We start from the raw sequence: 22296 nt of genomic DNA, 5'->3' as shown, positions 1-22296 counted from the left end.
ATTGATCAGAATGTTAGTTTTATTTTACCAGTCATGCCTGAATAACTAACAGCAGCGATAATGGTGGTGTGATGGTGGTGGTGCCTTTCATGCCGGGAATATATACATGACACTTTACAAATATTATTCACGTACAACTTTGATGGGTAGGTGTGATTATCTCTATTTTACAGATGAGAAAACTGGGTTTCAAAGAGACTAATAACATTAGAGTCAGGATTTGAGCTTAGATTTGTTACACTCAAAGTTCTTTCAACAAAGCTAAGTTGCTTCCTAATTTGCATGCATCAATTGAAATGACTACTTTTAATAAAATCTAAGTATTAATCCATTTTTGTGAGAAAAAAATTCTTATGACCTTGTCAACTTTTCTACCAGGAGCTTGGTATTCCTTAAAGGTCCTATAGATACGTAAAAATGGGTTATTGTATAGTGTGATAAGTACTATAGTAGAGGTGTACACAAGTCACTGTACTGACAACAGTGTGGCCCACGTTGGGGTGAGGAGTGATGCTGGTGCAGTGATCATGGATGCTTTGCTGAAAAAATCATGCTTCTACCCATCTTGAGGGATGTGTAGGAAGGTGCTGGATTAATAAGATTGGGTAAAACAGTAACCTAGGGGCAGAGGATACTTCCAATTATTGTTCTTAAACATCTGGCCTTTTCTAATTTTGAAAAATTTGGGGAAGTGTCCCTACAGAACGACAGTTCCTAATCATTCCCCTTAGCTGTTTGATGAAGCCTGTTAACTTTTGCAACAGAAGAATTTACAGACCCATTAAATTCTGCATACAATTTAAAGGTGTCCATGAGCCCACTGATGCTCCTCTGTCACCTGCCAGCTGATGTTCTCTGATGTAGAGAAATATTTGAAGAAAGAACATAAATGTCTGGGGGTAAGAGTAGAGGGCACTGTGGTAGGTACTTTATAGCTATGGTTATGTTTAATTCCTGCAACAGCCCTGTGAAACATGTATTAAATCTATTCACAGATGAGTAAATTAAGACTCAGTTGAGTAAGTCACTCAAGTTCACAGAGATAGTAAATGGCAAAGCTATGCTGACATCCCCTCTTTCATCCTAAACCCATATTCGATCCGTATCCATAACACTAACTTCCTAATGGGAACCTTGCTCTAATCAGTTCTGATTTCTAACCATTATCTTAAAAATGAACTTTTAGAATCCAACTTGTAGTGGGTTGAACTTTGCCCGCATGGTGAACCCTTGTTAATTTTGACTCTGCCATAGCTGATAAATTATGATTTGTTCTATTTTGCTTACAGGTTGGGCTGTGGGGTATCTTGGTAGCATCTATAAAAATTGCTTTTGAAACAGTTTTTCGGTAAGATTGCACCTAAAGTTTTTAAATGATCTGAAGAAATACCACATTATTGTAATGTAATTGAAATGCCCATTAAACTTATCTGTGCACTGTGGCAGGTGATCTTAAGGACCTCGGCCACACCATGTGCTTGATCCTTCCTGGAGCCCAGTTTGTTAGTGTAAGCAATAAAAGTGCATTTATCTAAACATGTTCTATACTAAATTGCTTTCATGAATCAAGCAGGACTTACTCCTATTTGGAAGAATTAGTGAGGTTTTACTCAATGAAGCTTGATGTCAAGTTAATTTTTTCCCCATTAGTATAATGAAGAATTGCTATGTTGGTCTGTCACGCTTCCTGATTGATACAAAAAATTGAGAAGAATGCCAATGCATTTTTCTTCTGAAAAAGGAGGAGAACAACATAAGAGGTTCAAGTGAATTATTCTGGGCATCAGAAAGAGTTGCTTAATTCAACTGTATAGAAAGCCCAGTTGCAAACCAGGATAAGTAACGAAATATAGCTGGTGGATCTTTAACATCAGCTTTATTGAGATTTTTTTTTAAAAGGTTACATTATAAAGGATGTCCATTGCATAATTATTGGACTTGTTAAAATAGCCCTCTTTCTTTTCTTCAGCTTCTTCTGTTTGCTCATTTAGAAATATTTATATTGTGCTCTATTCTTTACATGCTACCTTCTGCAGTTTGGGAATACTGAACCAAGACCCGGTGAGTAACCTTTACTTGGTGGATTGCATGATGGAAAATTTGCCAAAGGATGAAGTGTTTTATTATTGTTGTAAATGAAATCCATTTATTGCAATGAAATGTCCCTTGAAGAAGCTCGTGGAGAGGCAGAATTTACTCTATATTCTATTATTCCATGTTAGGTTTATTCTGTATATCCAAAATAAGGATCTTAGTATTCTTAGGATTAGAAAGCACAAAGCTAAAGCATTCTGCAGATGAAGTGAGGTATTGCCAAAGTGCTTTTTGAGTATGATGTTACTACATTATGTAGCAGAATGTTAGCAGATTCTCTCTCTCTCACACACACACACACGCACACGCACACACGCACACATGCAGGTACTGATTTGTCTCGATAATCATATCTATTCAGTTTTATGTCTGAGGCCAATGTCCAGATTACGAATCTCACTTTTTTCTGGTGGCTGGCCAGTAAGGGGATCCAAACCTTTGACCTTGGTATTACAGGGCTGTACTCTAACCAATTGAGCCAACTGGCCAGCCCACAAATCTCACTTTTATAATCATTAGTACTTCACTGATAACCTCAGTGAATAAAAAAGGATTGAAAGCATTTGAAGAAAAATTTAAGTGCTCACTCGTAAGATCATTGCGTGGGAGGTAAAATTTGATTTTACTATACATCTGCTTTTTCAATAGGGAATTTCAGTCCCTTTCTAACATTTTCAATCCAATTAAATTAATGACTCCTTATTTATCTGTTACACTTTCCTCTGTGTAACCAAGACGGAAAAAAGAGAAAGAAAGAATTCACTCAAAGTACCATCAATGAGACCTGGAGGGACTGCCGCCCATCAGGGGAGCAGCCCCGAACCAAAATCAACCTTTCTTTTTATTGACAAGACAAGGAAGTTTCACAAGAAAAATCAGTTGATTCAATCATCAAAGAAGGACATAAAAACAGGCAATGTAAAACTTGTAACAGCAGTAAATTAACAATGTGACATTCCAGAATGTAATTTGTAAAAAGCTAGGTTAATTCACCAACAAACAGCTTGTCCTTAGTAAACATTTTCTTTTCCACATTACTTCCTACAGCAATTTCCTTAGCATATTTAAACAGCATTCAAGCGGTTCCTTAACATATCTTAAGAACAATCAGTAGGTTAGTCAATAGTCATTCCAGTTGGAATCAAACCAGCAACCTAAAACAGTCAAAGTACACAATCCCATCCCTAAACAGTAATTAGAATAGATTAGATGGCTTTTGCCAACCTTATCTGTGGACTTTTGTCCCCTACTCAAGAATCTTTTGGCTCCTTCATTCATTACCTAAAAATCCTATTCTAAGATCAAAGGAGAATCAAGATTTCTAACCCACTACATTTATCTTAATTGAGTGGTGCCTTTCTGCTGCTTTTAACTTTGCTCACCGTGCTAATCAGTGGCCCAGTTTATTCAGAAGTATCATAAGTTTTGAGTTCTTATCAGTAGAAAGGAGACACCAGTGTGAGAGCCCCATTCTTTTTGAAGTGGTTGGGATATTGCTACTTTTTATTTCTGTATCAGATATCTGTAATTAGATATCAGAACATTAAAAGTAAAAAAAGAATAGACTCTATTTTGCTGAATCATCTCTTAGTTAGGAATATCAAAGAGTTTAATGAACATGAGCTTATTAAAGCTTTACAGCAACTCAGTGAAGGTGGATAAAAGTCAGAAACATTTAATAGTGGAGAAAGCACCAACAAAAATTACCTGTGAAGGTTCAGTGTACCGTTCAGGTCTCTGGTCTGATGCTTTCTAGTTCATTTTCCTTTATTACTAGGTTATAAAATACATATGGGAAAAACTAAAAGGAGGGATCGATCATCATGACTAGTTTTCTAGGCTGAAAAACAAATACCCAAATTTAGACATTTTGTTGTTTTTTTAAAAAAATTTTTTGCAGCTGGCCAGTATGGGGATCCGAACTCTTGACCTTGGTGTATAACACCATGCTCTAACCAAGTGAGCTAACCGGCCAGCCCCCTAGATGTTGTTTTGCGTTTGGAAAATAGAATCGCAAAAATTCTTTATTGGGCAGGCATCAATATTGTAGAAATAGTCTATATTTTCTCTGGGTTTTTTTTTTTATAACATTTGTGACTTTGACCAAAATTCCAAACCTGTGCAACTTTTGTATTCGTTTGGAAAATAGAATCGCAAAAATTCTTTATTGGGCAGGCATCAATATTGTAGAAATAGTCTATATTTTCTCTGGTTTTTTTTTTTTTATAACATTTGTGACTTTGACCAAAATTCCAAACCTGTGCAACTTTTGTATTGAAACAATAATGGCAGTCTTAAACTGGGCCTCCATGATATATTTGTGGTAACATTTCATATTCTGAGTTATAACCTGCTCCGAGAGCAGGAAGATGGTATCCAGTCAGTCATCCCATCATTCATTCACTTATCATGTATCCAGTGATAACTTGCCAAGTGTTAGGCTCTGTTCTACACCCTGGAGATACTATAGCAAACTAGGCAGAAAGTGTTCCTGCTCTCTGGCACTCTGGTTCATTCCAGAGGGACACACAGCCTGTTGTCATAGGGTTACAAATGCTGTGCAGGGAATTAAAATGTGGTGGTGTGTTGATGTCTGGATCGCTATGTTAATTTGGGTGGTCAGGTATGACCTCTTTAGGGAGAGCACATTTAAGCTAAAATCTGAATTACAGGAAGGAGTTGTCCATGCCAAGTTTAGTAATAAGAAAGCTATGGCTGAGGAAGCAGCTGGTGAAAAGTCCTTAGGGTTGGAAAGAATTTGGTGGATTTTAAGAACAGAAAGACAGTCAAGAGTAGCAAGTACACAGTGGATGCTGGTATAAATGACATTGGAGAAAATTCTAGACAGAAATCCTTCAAGGTAAGCATTACTGTGTTCTAACATTTAAATAGTATTGGTGATCTAATTAAGCCTTTGGTTCTAAAATTACCTTTTATCAAGTGAAACAAAATCAGGAAGGGCTGGCCAAGAAAGCAACCATATTTTTTCCACTCACATTTGCAATCTGTACATAACAGATTAAATAGAATAGATTTGAAAGTTCAAGGATAGTGGGGTTTTTTTCCCCTCAATGATTGGAGATATTATTTGAAGTGTGTCTGAACTATTGGCAAATGTCAGAACACCTTAGGATATCAGCTTAGTGTATTCTACTCACAATCCAAGGTACTTGAATCACTGGCAACTTCCAGGTTGGAGGCCAGCAAATAGCAGTAAAATAATCTATTATTACATCCATGTTAAAGTCAAGATGAATGACTTTTATAGAGATGAATTTCTAAGAGATTGTTTTATTTGGGAAAACAGGATTGCACACACACAGACCAGGGTTGTCTCTGGTATGTCTGAGGAACAAAGAAAAGTCTGGGAGTTTTGGTAGAGAGAGGAATATTACTTATTATCTTGAAAGAAAGCTCACTGGCACTAGCAAAGTTTTGGGGAGTTGGCAGGCTTTCACGGGTGAGTGACAGTGGTAAGGAACATTAGTCTTAGCGTCATGGCACGTTGTTTCAGTAGGTGTTAGGTCAAAACTAGTCTTAGGGTTACAGCAGGCTGTTTCACCAGCTGAGTTTGTAGAAAATTCTTCTTGAGCAACTGCTGTGTCGAGTGCTTTTTCCTCCTGACCCCTCTACTCCAATTTTAGTTTGGGTATGACAAGAGTGACCTAATTCGTATAACCAACTTTCACAGTGATAAACTACTGAACTCAGAGATTATCTGAAAAAAATCAATTCTTTTGAGCAGTCTCTTGACCTTTTTTTACATGGGCTTAGGAATCAGATAGTCTGGGTTCAAGTCCTGGCTTTTCCATTTTCTAGCTGTGTGGTTTGGATCTGGTCAAGTCCTTACCTCTAATATGTTCATTTACTGCCTCTGTAATCAGGCATTTGGGAGAGTACTTTACACGCAATAAGCATTAAACAAGTTCATTGCCTTTGTCGCTACTATTTTTATTTTCATGCCCCGCCCCCAACAATCTTCTGAAAAATGTGTCTTACAGAGTTAGATGAAAGATGACTGCTGATAAAAATTTTCTGCCTCAATCACTGGGATCGAGGGGAAGCCCTCTGAAATTGGTTGACTGGAGTGTGATTTTGGTATTTTACTTTTCCATTCAGTGCAGCACAACAGTGCCCTTCCCCCGGTCCCATTTATTTAGAAGAAAAGTTTATTGAATACCCACCGCTAAACTCTTGGCTGAAATGAAAAACAATACAAACAAAACCCCCCAAAACCTGTCCTCCAGGAGCAAAAGCTCCACAACTTTCACTCACTAAGAATTAACAAATAAATGCAACTAAAACACCTCTTCACTTTCTGAGTTTTCTATTGTATAGACGAATCAATTTGGAATTGATTAATGAACTTTTTTATGTACACCCTTTCCACACTGTGTGTAAATGTCCATGTGTTTGCTCTTTGGAAACATTGGAATAGATGCTTCATGGGACGATGATTTGTGAAGATGTCATGAGAAAAAATGTGCTTTTACTGTCACTATACCTTTATTTATTCCATCAACAAATACTTACTGAGTGCCTCCAGTGCTAGACACTGGGTGAACAGAAGCAAACAATACAGAAAATAAAACCCTGCGTGTCCTAGCTTTCTTTCTTTTCAGCAGCTGGCCAGTAAGGGGATCTGAACCCTTGACCTCGCTCTGTAACCATCTGTGCCATCTGGTCTGCCCCTCCCTCACATGCTTACTTGTTTGGCATGGGGTCTCAAAACTTGTCTCTGCTTCTTTCTAGAGGTGTGACCAAGCTACTTAACCTTTCTCTGTTTCCTCATTTGTAAAATGGGGATTATAACCACATAGGGTTGTTGTGAAGATTAGATGACTTGGTATATGTAGAATGAATGGAGCAGCACTGGAAACATAGTGAGTGAGAATGCTAGGGAGGCTGTTATTACTACTGATATTATCATTATTACTGCTCTGTGCACTAGTCGTGTATCCTGTATCTTTCCTGCTCAAATCCCCTCTATAAAATTTCAAAGTGACGTGGTGACATCTTTAAGGGGAGACAAGGTCCTGGTAACCATACCCGCTGTGTGGCTCCCTCCCCTCACTCTCCTCATACAGGGTGGAGATGGCCTCTGTTGTTCTGAACTATTGAAATACAGACCAGGGGCTGGTTGCACCTCACAGAGAATGGCTTTTTATTTCTGTCTCTGTGTTGTTCACTTTCTTCTCTGCCAGCAGCTTGTGTATTTCTCAACACTCCCACTGTGGTCCTAATTGCCGCCTGTCATGATGGCCGTGGTTACCTGGTCATCTGTCATTCTCTGCCTCTTATCACTTTTCCTGAGCTTCTTGCCCTAGGAAGCTTGTGCTTCTAGACCTTCTCTGTCAACAGGAAGCACTCCCTCTTCTTTTGCAGGGCTAGTCAATCAATCACTGTGGTACATTGGGTGGGATCTTCTATATTTCAGCTCTTGACATAACTCTGCCAAATGTTGAGGACACAACAAACAGGCAGTGGCTACATGGGGTCAGTTCCTCCACACACCCCATCCTGCCCCCTGCTTGCTCGTCTGAATGATTCTGGAAGCCTTGATGCTGAGCAGTGTAGATACACCTATATTTTGGGAACAGTACTTTTCAGGATCCCAGTAACTGATTTCTTCGACTTACATTAAAACTTAACCAATTTCCTGGTGCCTCCTGACTCCCTTTAAGACTTCTCAGTGACAATGAGAGTTGTGTGGGCTGGGGAGAACGTTATACAGGCTTTTACAAGAAATGACATCCTGTTTCCCGAATGTACCAGAGCATTAATGCTATCCCCATCCGTAGCAACAGGAGGCAACTTTTAGAGTGGTGTAAATAGTCCATTAGGACAACTGTAAATATTTAATTAGTATATACTCTAAATTCATTGGGAAAATGGTAGCAGATTTCTTGAAAACCCCTCAGCTTTCTCCTAAATTATTATTTTTTCAGGCGGTAAAATGCTATGGTCCCAAACTGAAAATGAAAGACAATCATTTCAATTCCTAAAGACCAGAACAATTTTACTCACATTTCACAGAAGGGTTGGAGAGAAAGAAAACAATTTTCTAGGTTTCTAGAAATTGTTATTTTCTTGTTATTAGTTATTTTTATTAGGAAAGAGAGTTTGGAAATAGTTTTGAGATTTTCCTGAAACCAAATGATGGAAGACTGAGTACATTTGAATTATGTTTGGTTATGTGTATTAAATATAAAATTGTTTTTTCCTTTCTCATATGAAGTTTCATTTTGGTTGTAGTGAGCTGAGACTGACTTTCAGGGCTGGAGGAAGGACCAAGAAACCACCAGCTACAAAGTATAAACATTGAAATCATTAGAAAATCTAGTCATAAAAGCAAAGCCTATCAAAATTTTACATTTGTAGAGTGCCTTTAATTCTTCATAATATATTTATGTCTATCTAATCTTTTCTGTTACCTTTCCTATTAACACATATTTAGTAGTATATGCGGAGTCTGTGAGTGTTGTGCTTTGGAATGAGCATTAGACTTTGAATCAGTTGTGTCCTTTCCAGAAAGAGATGGCATACTCAAATAAAGACAATAATAAGTAGAGAGGGACAATTTATAAAACTCTGGATGGGGTGTAGGTGAGCCATGGGGAGAGTGCAGTAACCTGAGGGTAGTAACAGTGGAGCTATCAACAGCCCATGCCCAGAGGGAAAGGGAAGGAAGGAGTTACTGGAACCTAAAAGGAGCTCGTCTCCATCTCGTACAGAAAGCCACTGTAAGTAGAGCAGTGATCTTTAACTGGGGACACAGACAGCCTAGGTTACCCCTTAAGGAGGGACCCAGGGAATCAATGTCCTGATCTCCCTCTTCTTCCATCTACTTTTATGTTATTGCTCTTGGTCTGGAGCCAACTGGAAGCCAGGGGCTTGGGAGCCCTTTGATAGAGTTCATACAGGTCTTATGGGGCAGAGAACTGAGAGAAGAAGGGTAGAAAGTGGATCTGGAAGGGAAATAAAAGATTTCTGGAATATTCTACACCTTTTTTTTTCTTAACCTCCACTCTCATCCCTCATGTGGGTAAAAAGTGCATGTGCCCAACGCAGGGAATACACAAAATCCCATCAACTGCCATATCGTCCCTGTGTGATGTCATTTTAGTAATATTGCAACCTGAAACTAAAATGTTGGCCACCACCAGTATTCTTTATATAAAATACTGGTGGAAGTGTTGGGGGAGAAAAGATACAATTAAAGAACATTAATTATAGCTTCCCTTCACTTCCATAGCTGGTCATCAGGCCTAAGCTGGTACAGGGGCCACCTTCCGTATGCATTCTATGTTTACCTCACTGTCTGGCATCACTTTGACTGGATGGGTCCTTTTACAGTTGGGGTGACCCAAACCTTCATTCCTGTGTGATCTGAGTCCTTGGTGGTCTTGTTTTTATTGAGTTGTTACTGTTCTCTCTTAACTGGAACTGTTGGGAAGAGAGTACTAAGAGGTGTCCCACTGAATTCCCGGAGTTCTAAGCATTGTCCCTGTCCTCATTCTGTAGCAGAAAATCAATTTCCTCTTGATCACTGGGTGCCATTATCCTAGCCAATAGAGTGACTTCCTATCTAATTGTTGGTTTAGGGGCAGAACCTCAAATTGCCAAAGGTTAGTCTTTGCTTCCACTGAATCAGAAAATGACCATGTTTCCTGGTGAAAGTGCTACTTTCTTGGACATTAGGACCTTCAGACCTGCCATGTTCAAAGTCTTGGGGACAGGAAGTAAGAATTATTCAAGTAGGTTATTGAGTATAAAAATAAGATGGGACACTTTCATCTGCACCCTTTGGTTTCTGGAGCTATGCATCCTCTATAGCAGAGATGGTACCAAATATTTGGCTTCTGGTGTAATCTATGGACAGAACTTCAACCCCTCAGGGTGTTGTCTCTTGGCATGCACCCTGGCCAAGCCTCCATCAAGACTTTCCACAGTTCTATCAAGCTGGTTGCTTCTATGAGGGGGCAAATGATATGATCTATGAATTTTTTGTATTGAGTTCATTGTCCCACTTTCTTTTCTGAAAAATGAATTGGAGGCAGTTTTTATAGGAGACCTGGGTTGTCTATCAATCCATGAATGATGGCACTTGCAGAAGCACTGAAGGCAGGGAAAGCATGTATCATATATGTCTATCTTTGTGAGTTCAAAGAGTAGCCTCTTTCTATAGGAGGGATCCAATGTAATCATCCTGCTGCCAAATATAGCCAGCTGGGTCCTCTTGCCCTGCTGGGCAATGATACCTTTTTAGGGGATCAGCATTGGCACTCGCTTTTGATAGGTTGGGCCTTCTTTAGTGCTGGAAAGTCAGATCACCCTTGGTAGAGGAAAAGAATACTGAACCTGTGAATAGCCTCCCTCTCCACCACTCTGGAACTTTGTACGTGGGCCCATTAGGCAAACATTGAGATGGCTGATGAAAGATACTGAGTGACATTTGCTCTCAGGTCTTGTTCACTTTATTATTGAGGCTATCCTCTTTGATAGCCTATTATAGATTTAGTGGAACACAATTAGCTTCACGCTTTGTGCCTATGAAAAGAGTTCCATCCATTTATTTCTTTCCAGGTCTCTTTGCCACTAGTTTTCCAATTTTTGTCTTTTGAAAGTCTCTGACCAACTGGCCAACTCTTTAGTACCCACCCGTGAGTTAGTGTAGATCTATAACTCAAGCCATTCTTTTACAGGAAGTGGAAAATCAGATATTTCACTCAATGTTCTGTCCACTTGGAGGATTCCTTTATCACTGTACTTTAGGTTCATTGTGAGTAAGGTTGTATAGCTGGCTGGTGCTGGCACTCTTACAGATCTGTCCCCAGTTAACTGGCTATAGGGAACTCCCCATGAAGTCTTAATTATCATTTTAAGGAAAAGAGATGAAATGTTAAGATAGATACTATGAGAGTCCGAATCACCTGCTATTGCAATCTACTTGCGCCTTCAAGACCTGTGTGGGACCGTTCTTGCACAGTTAACTGGCTATAGGGAACTCCCCATGAAGTCTTAATTATCATTTTAAGGAAAAGAGATGAAATGTTAAGATAGATACTATGAGAATCCGAATCACCTGCTATTGCAATCTACTTGCGCCTTCAAGACCTGTGTGGGACCGTTCTTGCATGCACAATTTAATAATGAAAAGCTTATGTGAACACCTGGTTTTATGGTTTGCTGGATCAGATAAAACCCAGTTGGGCACGATCACATGATCACTTAGTGTCCCATGGGCAGAAGATCAGTTTCTGCAGATCCTTGAACAAGCAAGGAAATGCTTTTGAAAAAAAGAATAGTTAGTGGCAAAAGAGGACATGGTTTTACCCTAAAATTGTAGGGGTCTGCACAGTGATGATATGATCAGAGCTTGCCAGAAACTCTTTGTAGTACCTCTGTCTGCCACAGACTCTTCCAATTCCATTGGTTCTTCTGGGTCATAAGAACCAAATGGCAGGAAAACTTGCAACACAGCCTGGACCTTGCAGAGAGCACTTCTGGGCTTGGCTTGTGAATGCAGCCACCTTATGGGTAACCCATGTCCCATTTCCTCCATACTTTGAATTTTTAAAAAACCCAATCAAAATATCCCATCTTGGGGGTCAGTTTCCTATGGCCACTTCCAGCCCCAGTGATTATGTGAGTTAGGGTCCCAAAAGCAAAAAAATGGCACACTCAAATTAGGACGACTTGAGCAGGATTTATTCATAAGGTGTGAACAGGGTATAAGAGAACCACAAGGGGTAATGCATGAACCAGGGATCAGTAGCTGCAAAGTTGTTACCACCTCTAGACCCCAAAGATGGAGGGGAGGGAGCAGTTACAAGAACCTGGAAAGGGAATTGTCTCGAGAGGAGCTGTGACCTACATCTGAGGCTCATGGACAGTCTGAGATGAGCCCACGCAGGGGCACCCAAGGAATAAAGACCCTGACCTCTGCCTCCTTCCTCCCCCTGAACCCCTGCCAGTACTCCCCAATGGTCAATCTCAAATAGAAACCAGAGAATAAGGAGCCTGTAGAGGTAGCCCATTCAGGACAGCCTCAAGACAGAGGGCAGAACGAGGGAGTGGACAGTCGTTTTGGAAGGGCAAATGGGAGCTGTTATCACAGGCCTGTTTGAGTCCTGGATGTTCCTTTCTGGACTAGGAATTCCAAGAAGATGGAATTCTTTTATTTATACATCTGTCCTCAGTTCTTAGCACAGTTTTTTCCTGCTGTAAAATAGATGCTTAGCAAATAATTAAGCAGTTTAATCCCAACACCTCTTGTATGACTTTGAGCAAGTCATTTCTATTCTTGGGTTATCATTTGCCATATCTCTAAAATTAGGATACCCACCGATGTCTGTCCTGTTTCACTCATGAGGATGTTGTAAAAGTCAGAAGAAGGTTTTGTAAACTGTGAAGTGCTGTGTGTATGTAAGATACTTCTATTACTACTTTACATCTTTCAGATTCCCTTCTTCCCATACCCAGTCAACTATCTGGTTCATATAAACCTATTAACTCAGATTTCATACTTTTCACAGTGGGTCTTACTTTCTGGCTAATTAATCTCCTTGTTCTTTCCTACACCTTGAGCTTTAGTAGTTGGGTTTCTTCAAGAGCATATTTACGCCCAAGCTCATGCATCCTTGTTAATTTTTTTCTTCTTTTCTTTCTACCAAGTCTCTGTGCCCACCCACTTTTTTAAAGCTCTTTCTTTGTAGATTAAATTTTTCTTCCTTTTTTCTCCAGTTATCTTGGTCAGTAGGTTGCTGAATATATTCAAGGATCATATATGATAAGTATTTTCTCTAACACACTCCTGGGGATTTTTTGGTTTTCTTCCTTGTAATAATGCTGTGTTCATCTGCACTTTGTGTGACGTAACAGTGATCATTCATGGAGCACTTAGTGATTTATAAACATCTCATTTAATCACTACAATCCAGTGAAAAGTAGGTATTATTTTCTGCCTTCTACAGATAAGCAATCTGAAGCTCAGGGATGCCAAGTAACTTTCCCAAGGGCACAGAGCTGTTAAATGGCAGGGCTATTACTTAAATTTAGGTCCACTTGATGCCAAGGCCTGTGCCCTCTAATCATTAAACTAGCTCGCATTTTAGTTCTACTTTCCTTAACTCTCACTCCCACCCTTTCATTTACAGCCTTTCAAAGTGATATTTTATTACTCTTACTTATATTACACTAATTTTTCTTTTATGGGCATAGCTTTTATACGTTTATTTGTATATAATTTTCATCTTCCATTTGTTGTCATTTATACTTAATTTTGCAATCACTATGTTTTCTGCGGGGTTGCTACTTTCCTTCTTAGCTTGGTTTTCATTTTTTACCAGAACCCTTCCTCTGCAAAATTCTTTCAGCATTAGCAATGGGATATGGAATTTAACCTTTCCCTGCAATGATTGCCTGTATTTGCCTTCTTATTAATAAAACATGAAGACAATAAGCCTTGAAACCATTCTCATTAGTCGTGGCTCATCCTGCCTCCCCCCATGCAGAAATGAGGTCTGACTGTGCTCATGCTGCTCTCTGAAGCCATTAAGTAAACAAAAAAAGGTTCGCTTTGTTGGGGTGACGGGGACAGTTCAGCCTCTCTTCAATGCAAACCAAGCCTGGCAGGCAACCTGCTTCACCAGCTCCATCCTCACCAATAGCTTCCGAGTCCTCACGGGTTCACTTTTCTTTCTTGCTGTTTCTTATTCCTTGCCCTTTATGGCATTATTGTTTTGTTTTCTGAGTATTCAAATACATCACGAATGTAAAAAAATATCCAGAACACCCCAAGAAAGATAAAAGTAAAAAAAAAAAAAAAAAAAAAAAAACACAACACAAAAACCCCAAAACCAAATTATCCATAATACTATCTCCCAGGGAGAACCACGGCAAGCAATTTTGTATTTATCTTTCCAAATATATTTGCACCTAGACCACCATAGAATTATAATATTATTTTTACAAAACGGTGTCCACTAGGCACGCTGCTGTATAACTTTTTTACTTCAACACTATGTTGGATAGTGTTGGGTAGTGTCTGGATAGCTTTACATGTGGAAAAATGTAGGCATTCATTCATCATCTATTCTACTCAGCAAAGTATTTTCTTGCAGGAGTAAACCGCGTTTCTATGACCCGCGTCCTCCTGGGGGATCGTAGAGTCCCTCCTGTTTCTTTCCTCAGTCGTCCCCATCCTAGCCGTCCTCCGTCTGTTCCTCTCCCTGCTCCTCCTCCTCATTCTTGTTTTCTTTCTCTCCCCAGCTCCTTGCCCTCCTCCCACCCTCCTTGTCTGTCTGTCCCGTCCTCTCTCCCCCGCCCCTCCTGCCTTTCAGCCCCCTTTTCCTCTCCTGGTTACACTGTTCTGCAGAGAGCGCACTTGCTTTGTCTATTTCCATTCCTAGTACTTTTTCTTGTACTTTTCCTCTCCATATTTATTCCATTGGGAGTCTACCGAGTCTCCTCTCTACTTTTATAACTTTGGCACATGATATTTTTTCTCTCCGCATTCTGACTACGCTACACGTAGCTTTGACTTTCATTTCCACCGATAACTAAGGTGAAAGGTGTTAAGAGCCTGGCTGAAAATTACATAGTAATTTTTGTCAGAGCGAAGCCAGAACTCAGTTTTGGGTTTCAGACTTGTGGCCTTTTCACTCGATTGAGTCACCTCATCGTGGCTGAGGATAGAAGGGTTCCCACATTTAGAGTAAAAGTCAAACAAAGAAGCAAGCAAGCCACAGCAACAGTCACAAACAAAATGAAAAAAGAAAGGCAGAGAGAGGGATATTCACTAACTTAACTAGAGGAATTTGAATTTAATGTTTTCTTGGCTCAGTGATTTAGTTCCAAGTGAATTATAAAATAATGCGTTGGGAATGTTTGCCATCTTTGGTTTGTTCCAAAACTATTAAAAATGTGTAACTCTTAACCCACCCAACAGTATCATTTGGGACCTACGCTCATACAGCTAATGTGAGGTATTATCATGCCTGATATATTAATTTATTTTGCAGAATTAGGGTGTTTGTATACAGACTCTATATGTAATATCAGATAGTCAAGTAGTTCTGTAGTCTTTTCCTGAATTATTGCAAGTAAATAAGGAAATTATAAATATGTGATTAGATAAACCAAGTTGGAAGATGAAAACAAATGTTTTAATTCAAAATAGTCCTATTAAGTGCACCTTGGCAGTAAGTTTTTACAAAGCCCAGGTCACTTCCTCTGTGGCTTTTCCCATGACCACCTTTGTTTCTCCTTCAGAAGTAGTTGTGGCCTGCTCTGGGGCATTTTTTTGACCCTAGCTACCCATTTGACATGGACTAAACTATGATCGTTTATTATGTTGTGCATTTAAGATATGTCTGTGAATTAAAAAGGCCACATTTTAAGATAAGGTGGAATTCTATTTATGCAGATGAGATTTGCTTTTCTAAATAAAGGAGATTAGACATTTATTTCAACACTGCTTCAAGTGTTCAAGGAGTTTCGAGGAGAGGGGGAATTTACTTTATGAATTGCCTTCAGATTCTATAACAAGCAAAAGTTCCCCTCTCCCATAAGCTTGGGGTAGTAAAACAGTTACTAAAAAAGCCCACTTATTTCCTTTGTATCCTTGGGTAAGTTCAACAATTTTTCTGTGCTTTTATTTCCTCAGCTATAAAATAATGATAATAGTGGTGCTGACCTCATAGAATTGTTCTAAATGGATGAAGTCTCTGAAGTGCTTAGGACAGTGCCTAGCACATAATAAATACTGTATGCTTTTGCTATTACTATTTTTATTACAACTACACTGATGGTGATAATGACAATGATGATGATGATGACGATGATGACTACTAAAGTCCCCCATTCTTTCCATATTAATTTAAGAATTTATTTGCTCCAAATGACTTTCGGCTGTGTCTGCAAACAAAAATTATCCCCCAAAGATGCAGATTTGCGACTAATGAAACAGTGAAAAGATGTATTGCAAGATCTGAAAGTGTTGGTCACTGAAGTGTTTTGAGCAATCAAGTGATGGAGTAAATGTAAAAACTCTTAGATGATTGCTCTGAAGTAAGCCCTTCTCTATTGAATAGATATTGCACGTTTCAAAAAAAAATTGAGTCATATACTTTATGTCTTTTTTCTCCAATGTAAATACGCCTCTTGAAGATAAAAGCTGTGTTTTCCACTTCCGTGTATTTCCCATAGCATTCAGTACAGTGTTTTACAAATTGCAGATGTTCAATCAACATGTTGATTAACTACTTAGGTAGAGGTGAGGGGAGGAGAATTAGGAATAAAATGTTCTCCAGTTAATTGCTAACTGCTTTCCTACTTAAAAATGAATTTGCATTTAATTATCTTCTTTCTACGACTTCTGGAAAATGCTTTAGTTGGCTTCTGTCATTTGATTTTGTACAGTTTTATAAATTGTGTGGAAATCTATATTCCTACAAAGGGTCTGTGGTGGAATTTCTATTTTTATTTTTGTTTCAAAATGGAAAGAAGTGTTAGTGTAAAGGCAAGCCTGCTTAAATCACACTTTATGAAATTTGCCAAGAAAATCATTAAAATTTAGAGCTGGTAAGAACCACTTGTTACAGCCTAAACACACAGCACAGTACCTGGGGCACAGTGGAAACTCAGTAAGTCGTTGGAAAATAAATGAGTCGCTTAGTACATTCCCTTCATTCACAGTTAAGAAAATCATTAAAATTTAGAGCTGGTAAGAACCACTTGTTACAGCCTAAACACACAGCACAGTACCTGGGGCACAGGGGAAACTCAGTAAGTCGTTGGAAAATAAATGAGTCGCTTAGTACATTCCCTTCATTCACAGTTGGAGAAACTGATAACTTGCTCACAGTCACAAACTGGCATAAGAAGGAAGAGAGTAAATATTCCTTGATGCCATCATGCTTTCGTTGTGGGTTTCACATTTAAATCGTAACACAAAAAAGACTTTAAATTTAGTCTTTGAATAACTTTCTTTATTTTAAACTGGGTGTTTAAATCAAATTCTTAGGTTAATATCTGTTACACTTTAGGGAGGCAGTAGTAAGAATTCGTTCATACAAGTCAAAAGGATTGTTTTAAGAGGAAGCTAAAGTAAAATGTCTGTTAAGTGGCTTGTTCAAGGTGTGTCAATTGGTTAATTTCCTTTCTCCTTACCATAAGTTTTCTTTTTTCTGTTATATATTATTAGGGTTTCATATCCACTACGAAAGACTTCCGGTTGGAACAATTTGTCTCTCTCAAGACATAACCATCTCCTACTTCTCTGTGTCTCTTAGATTTTCAAGAGATGTTGGTTATCATGTTGATTGATTTTCTGCTATTTTACAGGATGGAAAAAGGGACTCAAGTTCATGTACCTGTTTGAAGGGGCCCAAACTGTCAGAAATAGGGACAATTGCCTGGATGATAACTGTCAGCGATGCCCTCCACAATTTCATCGATGGCCTAGCGATTGGGGCTTCCTGCACCTTGTCTCTTCTTCAGGGACTCAGTACTTCTGTAGCAATCCTGTGTGAGGAGTTTCCTCATGAGTTAGGTAAGGGGTTTTGCTCAAAATATTAAAATTAGCTTACTTCTTGATTTCAGAGGAATGAGACATTTGAGGTGACACCCTCTTAAAATCCTGCTGATATACTAACATGAAGAAGCCATTGTTGGAAATTGATGATTATCTTTGATCTTATCCAAAAATAGTTAAAAACTATTCACTTGATATTTTCTTCTTTTTGCAGGAGACTTTGTGATCCTACTTAATGCAGGGATGAGCACTCAACAAGCCTTGCTATTCAACTTCCTTTCTGCGTGTTCCTGCTATGTTGGGCTAGCTTTTGGCATTTTGGTGGGCAACAGTTTTGCTCCAAATATTATATTTGCACTTGCTGGAGGCATGTTTCTCTATATTTCTCTGGCAGATATGGTAAGAAAGTTTAAAATTTAATTTTGTTTTAATTTACAATTTAGAAATGTGCATCTGAGTTATGAGTTGACTATGGGTGACCTTCCTCTTTCCATAGTGGGGAAAACGTTTCTGTTGTAATTTAAAACTATCCCATTTCAACAGATGACTCTTCTTGATTATATTGCACTCATCATAATTTGAAAGTCATTCTCATTGATTCTTTAATCTGCGATCTTATTGTTGGAGGGTGAAATGACTTGTTCCTGCTGAAGTAGAGATGTCTTCCTAGGTCTCCTTTTGCCTTGAGGTGGTAACCCTTATCTACTGTTATAGTGAGTCCCCATAGGATTTTTCTCCCTCTTTTGTGAGGATGTCACATTTGGAAGAAGAATAACTTGTTAAAGTGAATAGCATTTTGTTACTTCAACGTTCTAACAGTGACAGCCTTTTGGACTAAACTAAAACTGGTATACTACACTTGGTGAGATTAAAATTTGACAATAATTTGGGTCAGTTTGTATTTATATCTATATTTATGACTATGCTGGGTTTATGTCTTTGTAACTGTGTGTGTGTAAGACAGAAAATATCCCATGCGTTTTCAAATGAATCATAGAAAAGTTTCTAGAAGATGAGAATGTGCTAGTATATGAATTGAGGAATATTTCTTTTACATTTGGAACTGAATGTATTACAGTTGCATATGTTGCATAACGACGTTTTGGTCAACAACAGACTGCATTTATATTTTTCATCACTGAATTAATGTCCCACACTAACTTTATTCTAGGTGGTCACTTTTTTCTCTGATATTAGAACAGAAGATATTAGAGTTATTCAGTCTAAAAAAATAATACTAATAAATGGTGCTGTATTTGCTTACAGCAGTTTCGCTTTTTTCATAATGGTTTCACAGCTTTCTCCCATTTTATTCTAGCAACAGTTTTTCTATGATAAGCACATGGATTGACTGTGGATTCTGGCGACCTCGGGTGTTTGGTACAATACACCACAGCATATGTAGCAATCATTTTGGAATATGTTTTGAAAAGCTGGCATTTACAGATCTCCTCATGTAGCCTTTTTAGCAGAAGTTGTCTGCTGAGAAAGAGTAGATTTTAAATAAAATATTTCAAGTTTTAATTGCTTTCTCTGTAATGAAATTGTTATAGTCTTCGATCCTAGAATAGTGCACAATTCATTTAAAAACCTTATGATTTTTGTGAGGATAGAGCAAGCAGAGGAAACAAATCAAAGAAATCAGGAATTGAATATATAGTTATTTCCAAAAGTGTATTTAATCAGCTACTATTGATATATTTTCTTAACCAGGTCTGGAAGTCTGTAAGGCACTGGGGACCCTGGAGTGAACAAAATAGGCACAGTCCCTGTATTCATAGGGTTTCCATCTAGAAAGAGGGGAAGAAGAAATTAAACCACCAAAAAATCACACAGACGACTAAATAAAAATGCTGTGAAATAAAAGGAAAAGCAGTATGCATGATGAGAGATGATAACGGAGGATCTATTATAAATTAGGAATGGTTAAGGGAAGTGTTTCAGGAAAGTATGATTAAAGATGGAACCTGGAGGATTTAGCCCATTGAAAAATTGGAGGGAGAGGAGTTCAGGTAGAGGTTATGGCACGTGTGAAGTCTTTTTGTTTTGTTCTGTTTTGTTTTCTTTTTGGGTGGCTGGTCAGTATGAGGACCCAAACCTGTGATCTTGGTGTTAGGTGTGAAGATTTTGAGGAAGGAAAGGAAGGAAAGAATGTTGTGGATAGAGCACAGAGAGCAAAGAATTAGAGAGAGAGAGAGAGAGTGAGAGAGAGTGAGAGAGAGAGAGAGAGATTCCTATTATGTTATCTATCCTAAAACATTTAAACATCTGAAATAAATGATCATACTCCCCCCTACCGAAATCTATAAATGACTGTTTTATGTTTTACCACAAGATGGCAACAGTCATCTAACAATATATCTTTCTTTCTAGTTTCCAGAGATGAATGATATGTTGAGAGAAAAGGTAACTGGAAGAAAAACCGATTTCACCTTCTTCATGATTCAGAACGCTGGAATGCTAACCGGGTTCACAGCCATTCTGCTCATTACCTTGTATGCAGGAGAAATTGAATTGGAGTGACAGGAAGTGGAAGATGGTGCTGTTAATGAAGGCATTTAATAAATAAAAACATCTCCAAAGGGATTTTAAAGCCAATCTTATTTAGTTAAAAGATAATTTTGTTTTCAACTGTAGGTCAGGAAAACTAATTATTGATTTCAGATTTGTGAAATAGGCCATTATTTGTTGTTAAAAATATTTTTGGTTTCAGTCTGAAATGCCTGGTATAGGGTGTCTTTGGTGTGAATACCCATTTTTCAATGTTTAATGCATATTAGAAAATCATCACAAAGCAAAAGGTATGCATTTTATAATCATGCAGACAGGTAGATCCAGACAAAAATAAAAGGTTGTGTAAGCTTTTAAAACTCTGTGGTAGGATCATACGTTCAAGTGGTTTCAGAATGGTTTTCTTTCAATTTGTTCTAGCACTTTCAAGAGCAAGTACATCAAAATGTGAAAGAGAATCAAAATGTATACAACACCAATATAAATGATTCCAAAGCCTTAATGAACCCAAGAAAGAAAGATTGCTCACAACTTTTATTCTGTTTTATATTTCAATTAGGAACTTATAAGATTGTTTTGAAAATTATCCTAAAATAATATGAATTAGGATATAAATAAAGTTTTGCTGATCCTTCTTCATTCAGGCTTAGAGGTTTATCTTTAAGTGTAAACTCTACCAGATTTATAAAAAGCCAGACTTGCTTCTTTGTGACTTATGTTGTGGTTGCATCCCTTACAAATGGCAGAACACTATGTAAAGCAAGTGATAGCTCAGTTTCAGCATACCATGTGTTTGCTTTGTGAATGTCAGAATATGTTGGTTTAGAGAAACAAATTGAATGTAATTTTAAGCAATTTACTTTTCAAGATACATAATTACTTAGCAGAGAATATCTTAATAGATGAAAAACAATAGCTGGACTGCCGTACTTGTATGTCAAGGACTGATTAATTGGAAAGTGTATGTTCTTGTGGGTGATTTAGAGTCATTCAGAAAAAACTTATTTTGTGTTTAGTCTACATTTTTCTATATAATATACCTTGGGAAAAAAAAATTCAGCACACCGTGGTTATTTTTCTACCTTTTTTAGAAGATAGAGCCTATTTACTCATTTGAGAGACATAGAAAATTGGTCTAAAATTGAACATCATAAGCCCAATCCACACTCCCAAGTCATTTAAGGAAGGATGTTTTGACAGTGAGGAAAATTATTGGTAAAAGTCAACAATAATGGTATACCTTGGGAAAAAAAAATTCAGCACACCGTGGTTATTTTTCTACCTTTTTTAGAAGATAGAGCCTATTTACTCATTTGAGAGGCATAGAAAATTGGTCTAAAATTGAACATCATAACCCCAATCCACACTCCTAAGTCATTTAAGGAAGGATGTTTTGACAGTGAGGAAAATTATTGGTAAAAGTCAACAATAATCTCAGGAATTACATTTTCCTACAGACCATAAAATGTTTTCACATAGCAGCCATGCAGATTTAATTAATATTTAACATGTATGTTAATGTGTATTTCACTTTATGACTGACAATTAAAAAAATTGTTTCACCAAATAGTAAACAACTTTGAAACCATGTATTGTGTCATTCATTACTCATTTAATATGTATCTTTTTTGAGTGACTACCATAGCGGGTTTGGGGAGAGAGAGAAATAGGAAATTGGTGATGTTTATCTCAAAGATATTTAGCCAATAAATACTGCCAAGATTTATCATTGTTCATTAAAATCAGTAAACACAGAATCTATTTTTATCATTTTATCTTTTTATATTCAATCTTAAGAAATAATCTTTGGTTTTTTAAAGCACAGGTTGTGTATCTGCTTTAAGAAGCTATTTGTAACATTATATTAAAACAAGGTAGTTTAATGACCTCTGATTTGGTCATTGTTTATGTGATTACCTGGCATTTCTTGTTACTCTCTCCCTGTGTTTACCTTTTGACCATTTTTCTCAACTATATGAACAAAGGCAATAGGGCATGAGGACCCAAAAGGCAAAAGAAAATTGCCTCTTATTGGAGTTTGTGGTTGAAGGTAGAAGGTAGGATATGGAAAGTCGTGATTAAATTTAAATTATAGATAACTTTATTCAAAAAAGCATAAAGCTGTGAGTCAACATATCTTATACTGAGGCACT

At 37.9% G+C, this 22296-nt stretch overlaps 1 protein-coding gene across 1 annotated transcript in view; it reads left to right on the top strand.

The window, feature by feature from the left end:
- Positions 1-21358, top strand: part of SLC39A8 (solute carrier family 39 (zinc transporter), member 8) — a 75741-nt gene extending 54383 nt beyond the window's left edge. The window contains exons 5-7 of the mRNA XM_008580942.1: positions 17443-17650; positions 17847-18031; positions 20006-21358. Of these exons, the coding sequence (XP_008579164.1) occupies positions 17443-17650; positions 17847-18031; positions 20006-20155 (543 nt within the window). The 3' untranslated portion in view covers positions 20156-21358. The remainder of the gene's footprint in view (positions 1-17442; positions 17651-17846; positions 18032-20005) is intronic.
- The last annotated feature ends 938 nt before the right edge of the window (positions 21359-22296 follow it).

This window comes from Galeopterus variegatus, unplaced genomic scaffold, assembly GCF_000696425.1.
Source record: "Galeopterus variegatus unplaced genomic scaffold, G_variegatus-3.0.2 Scaffold88, whole genome shotgun sequence".
NCBI lineage: Eukaryota > Metazoa > Chordata > Mammalia > Dermoptera > Cynocephalidae > Galeopterus > Galeopterus variegatus.
The sequence above is the reverse complement of the archived record's forward strand: the minus strand, read 5'-3'. Positions and strand labels throughout refer to the sequence as shown.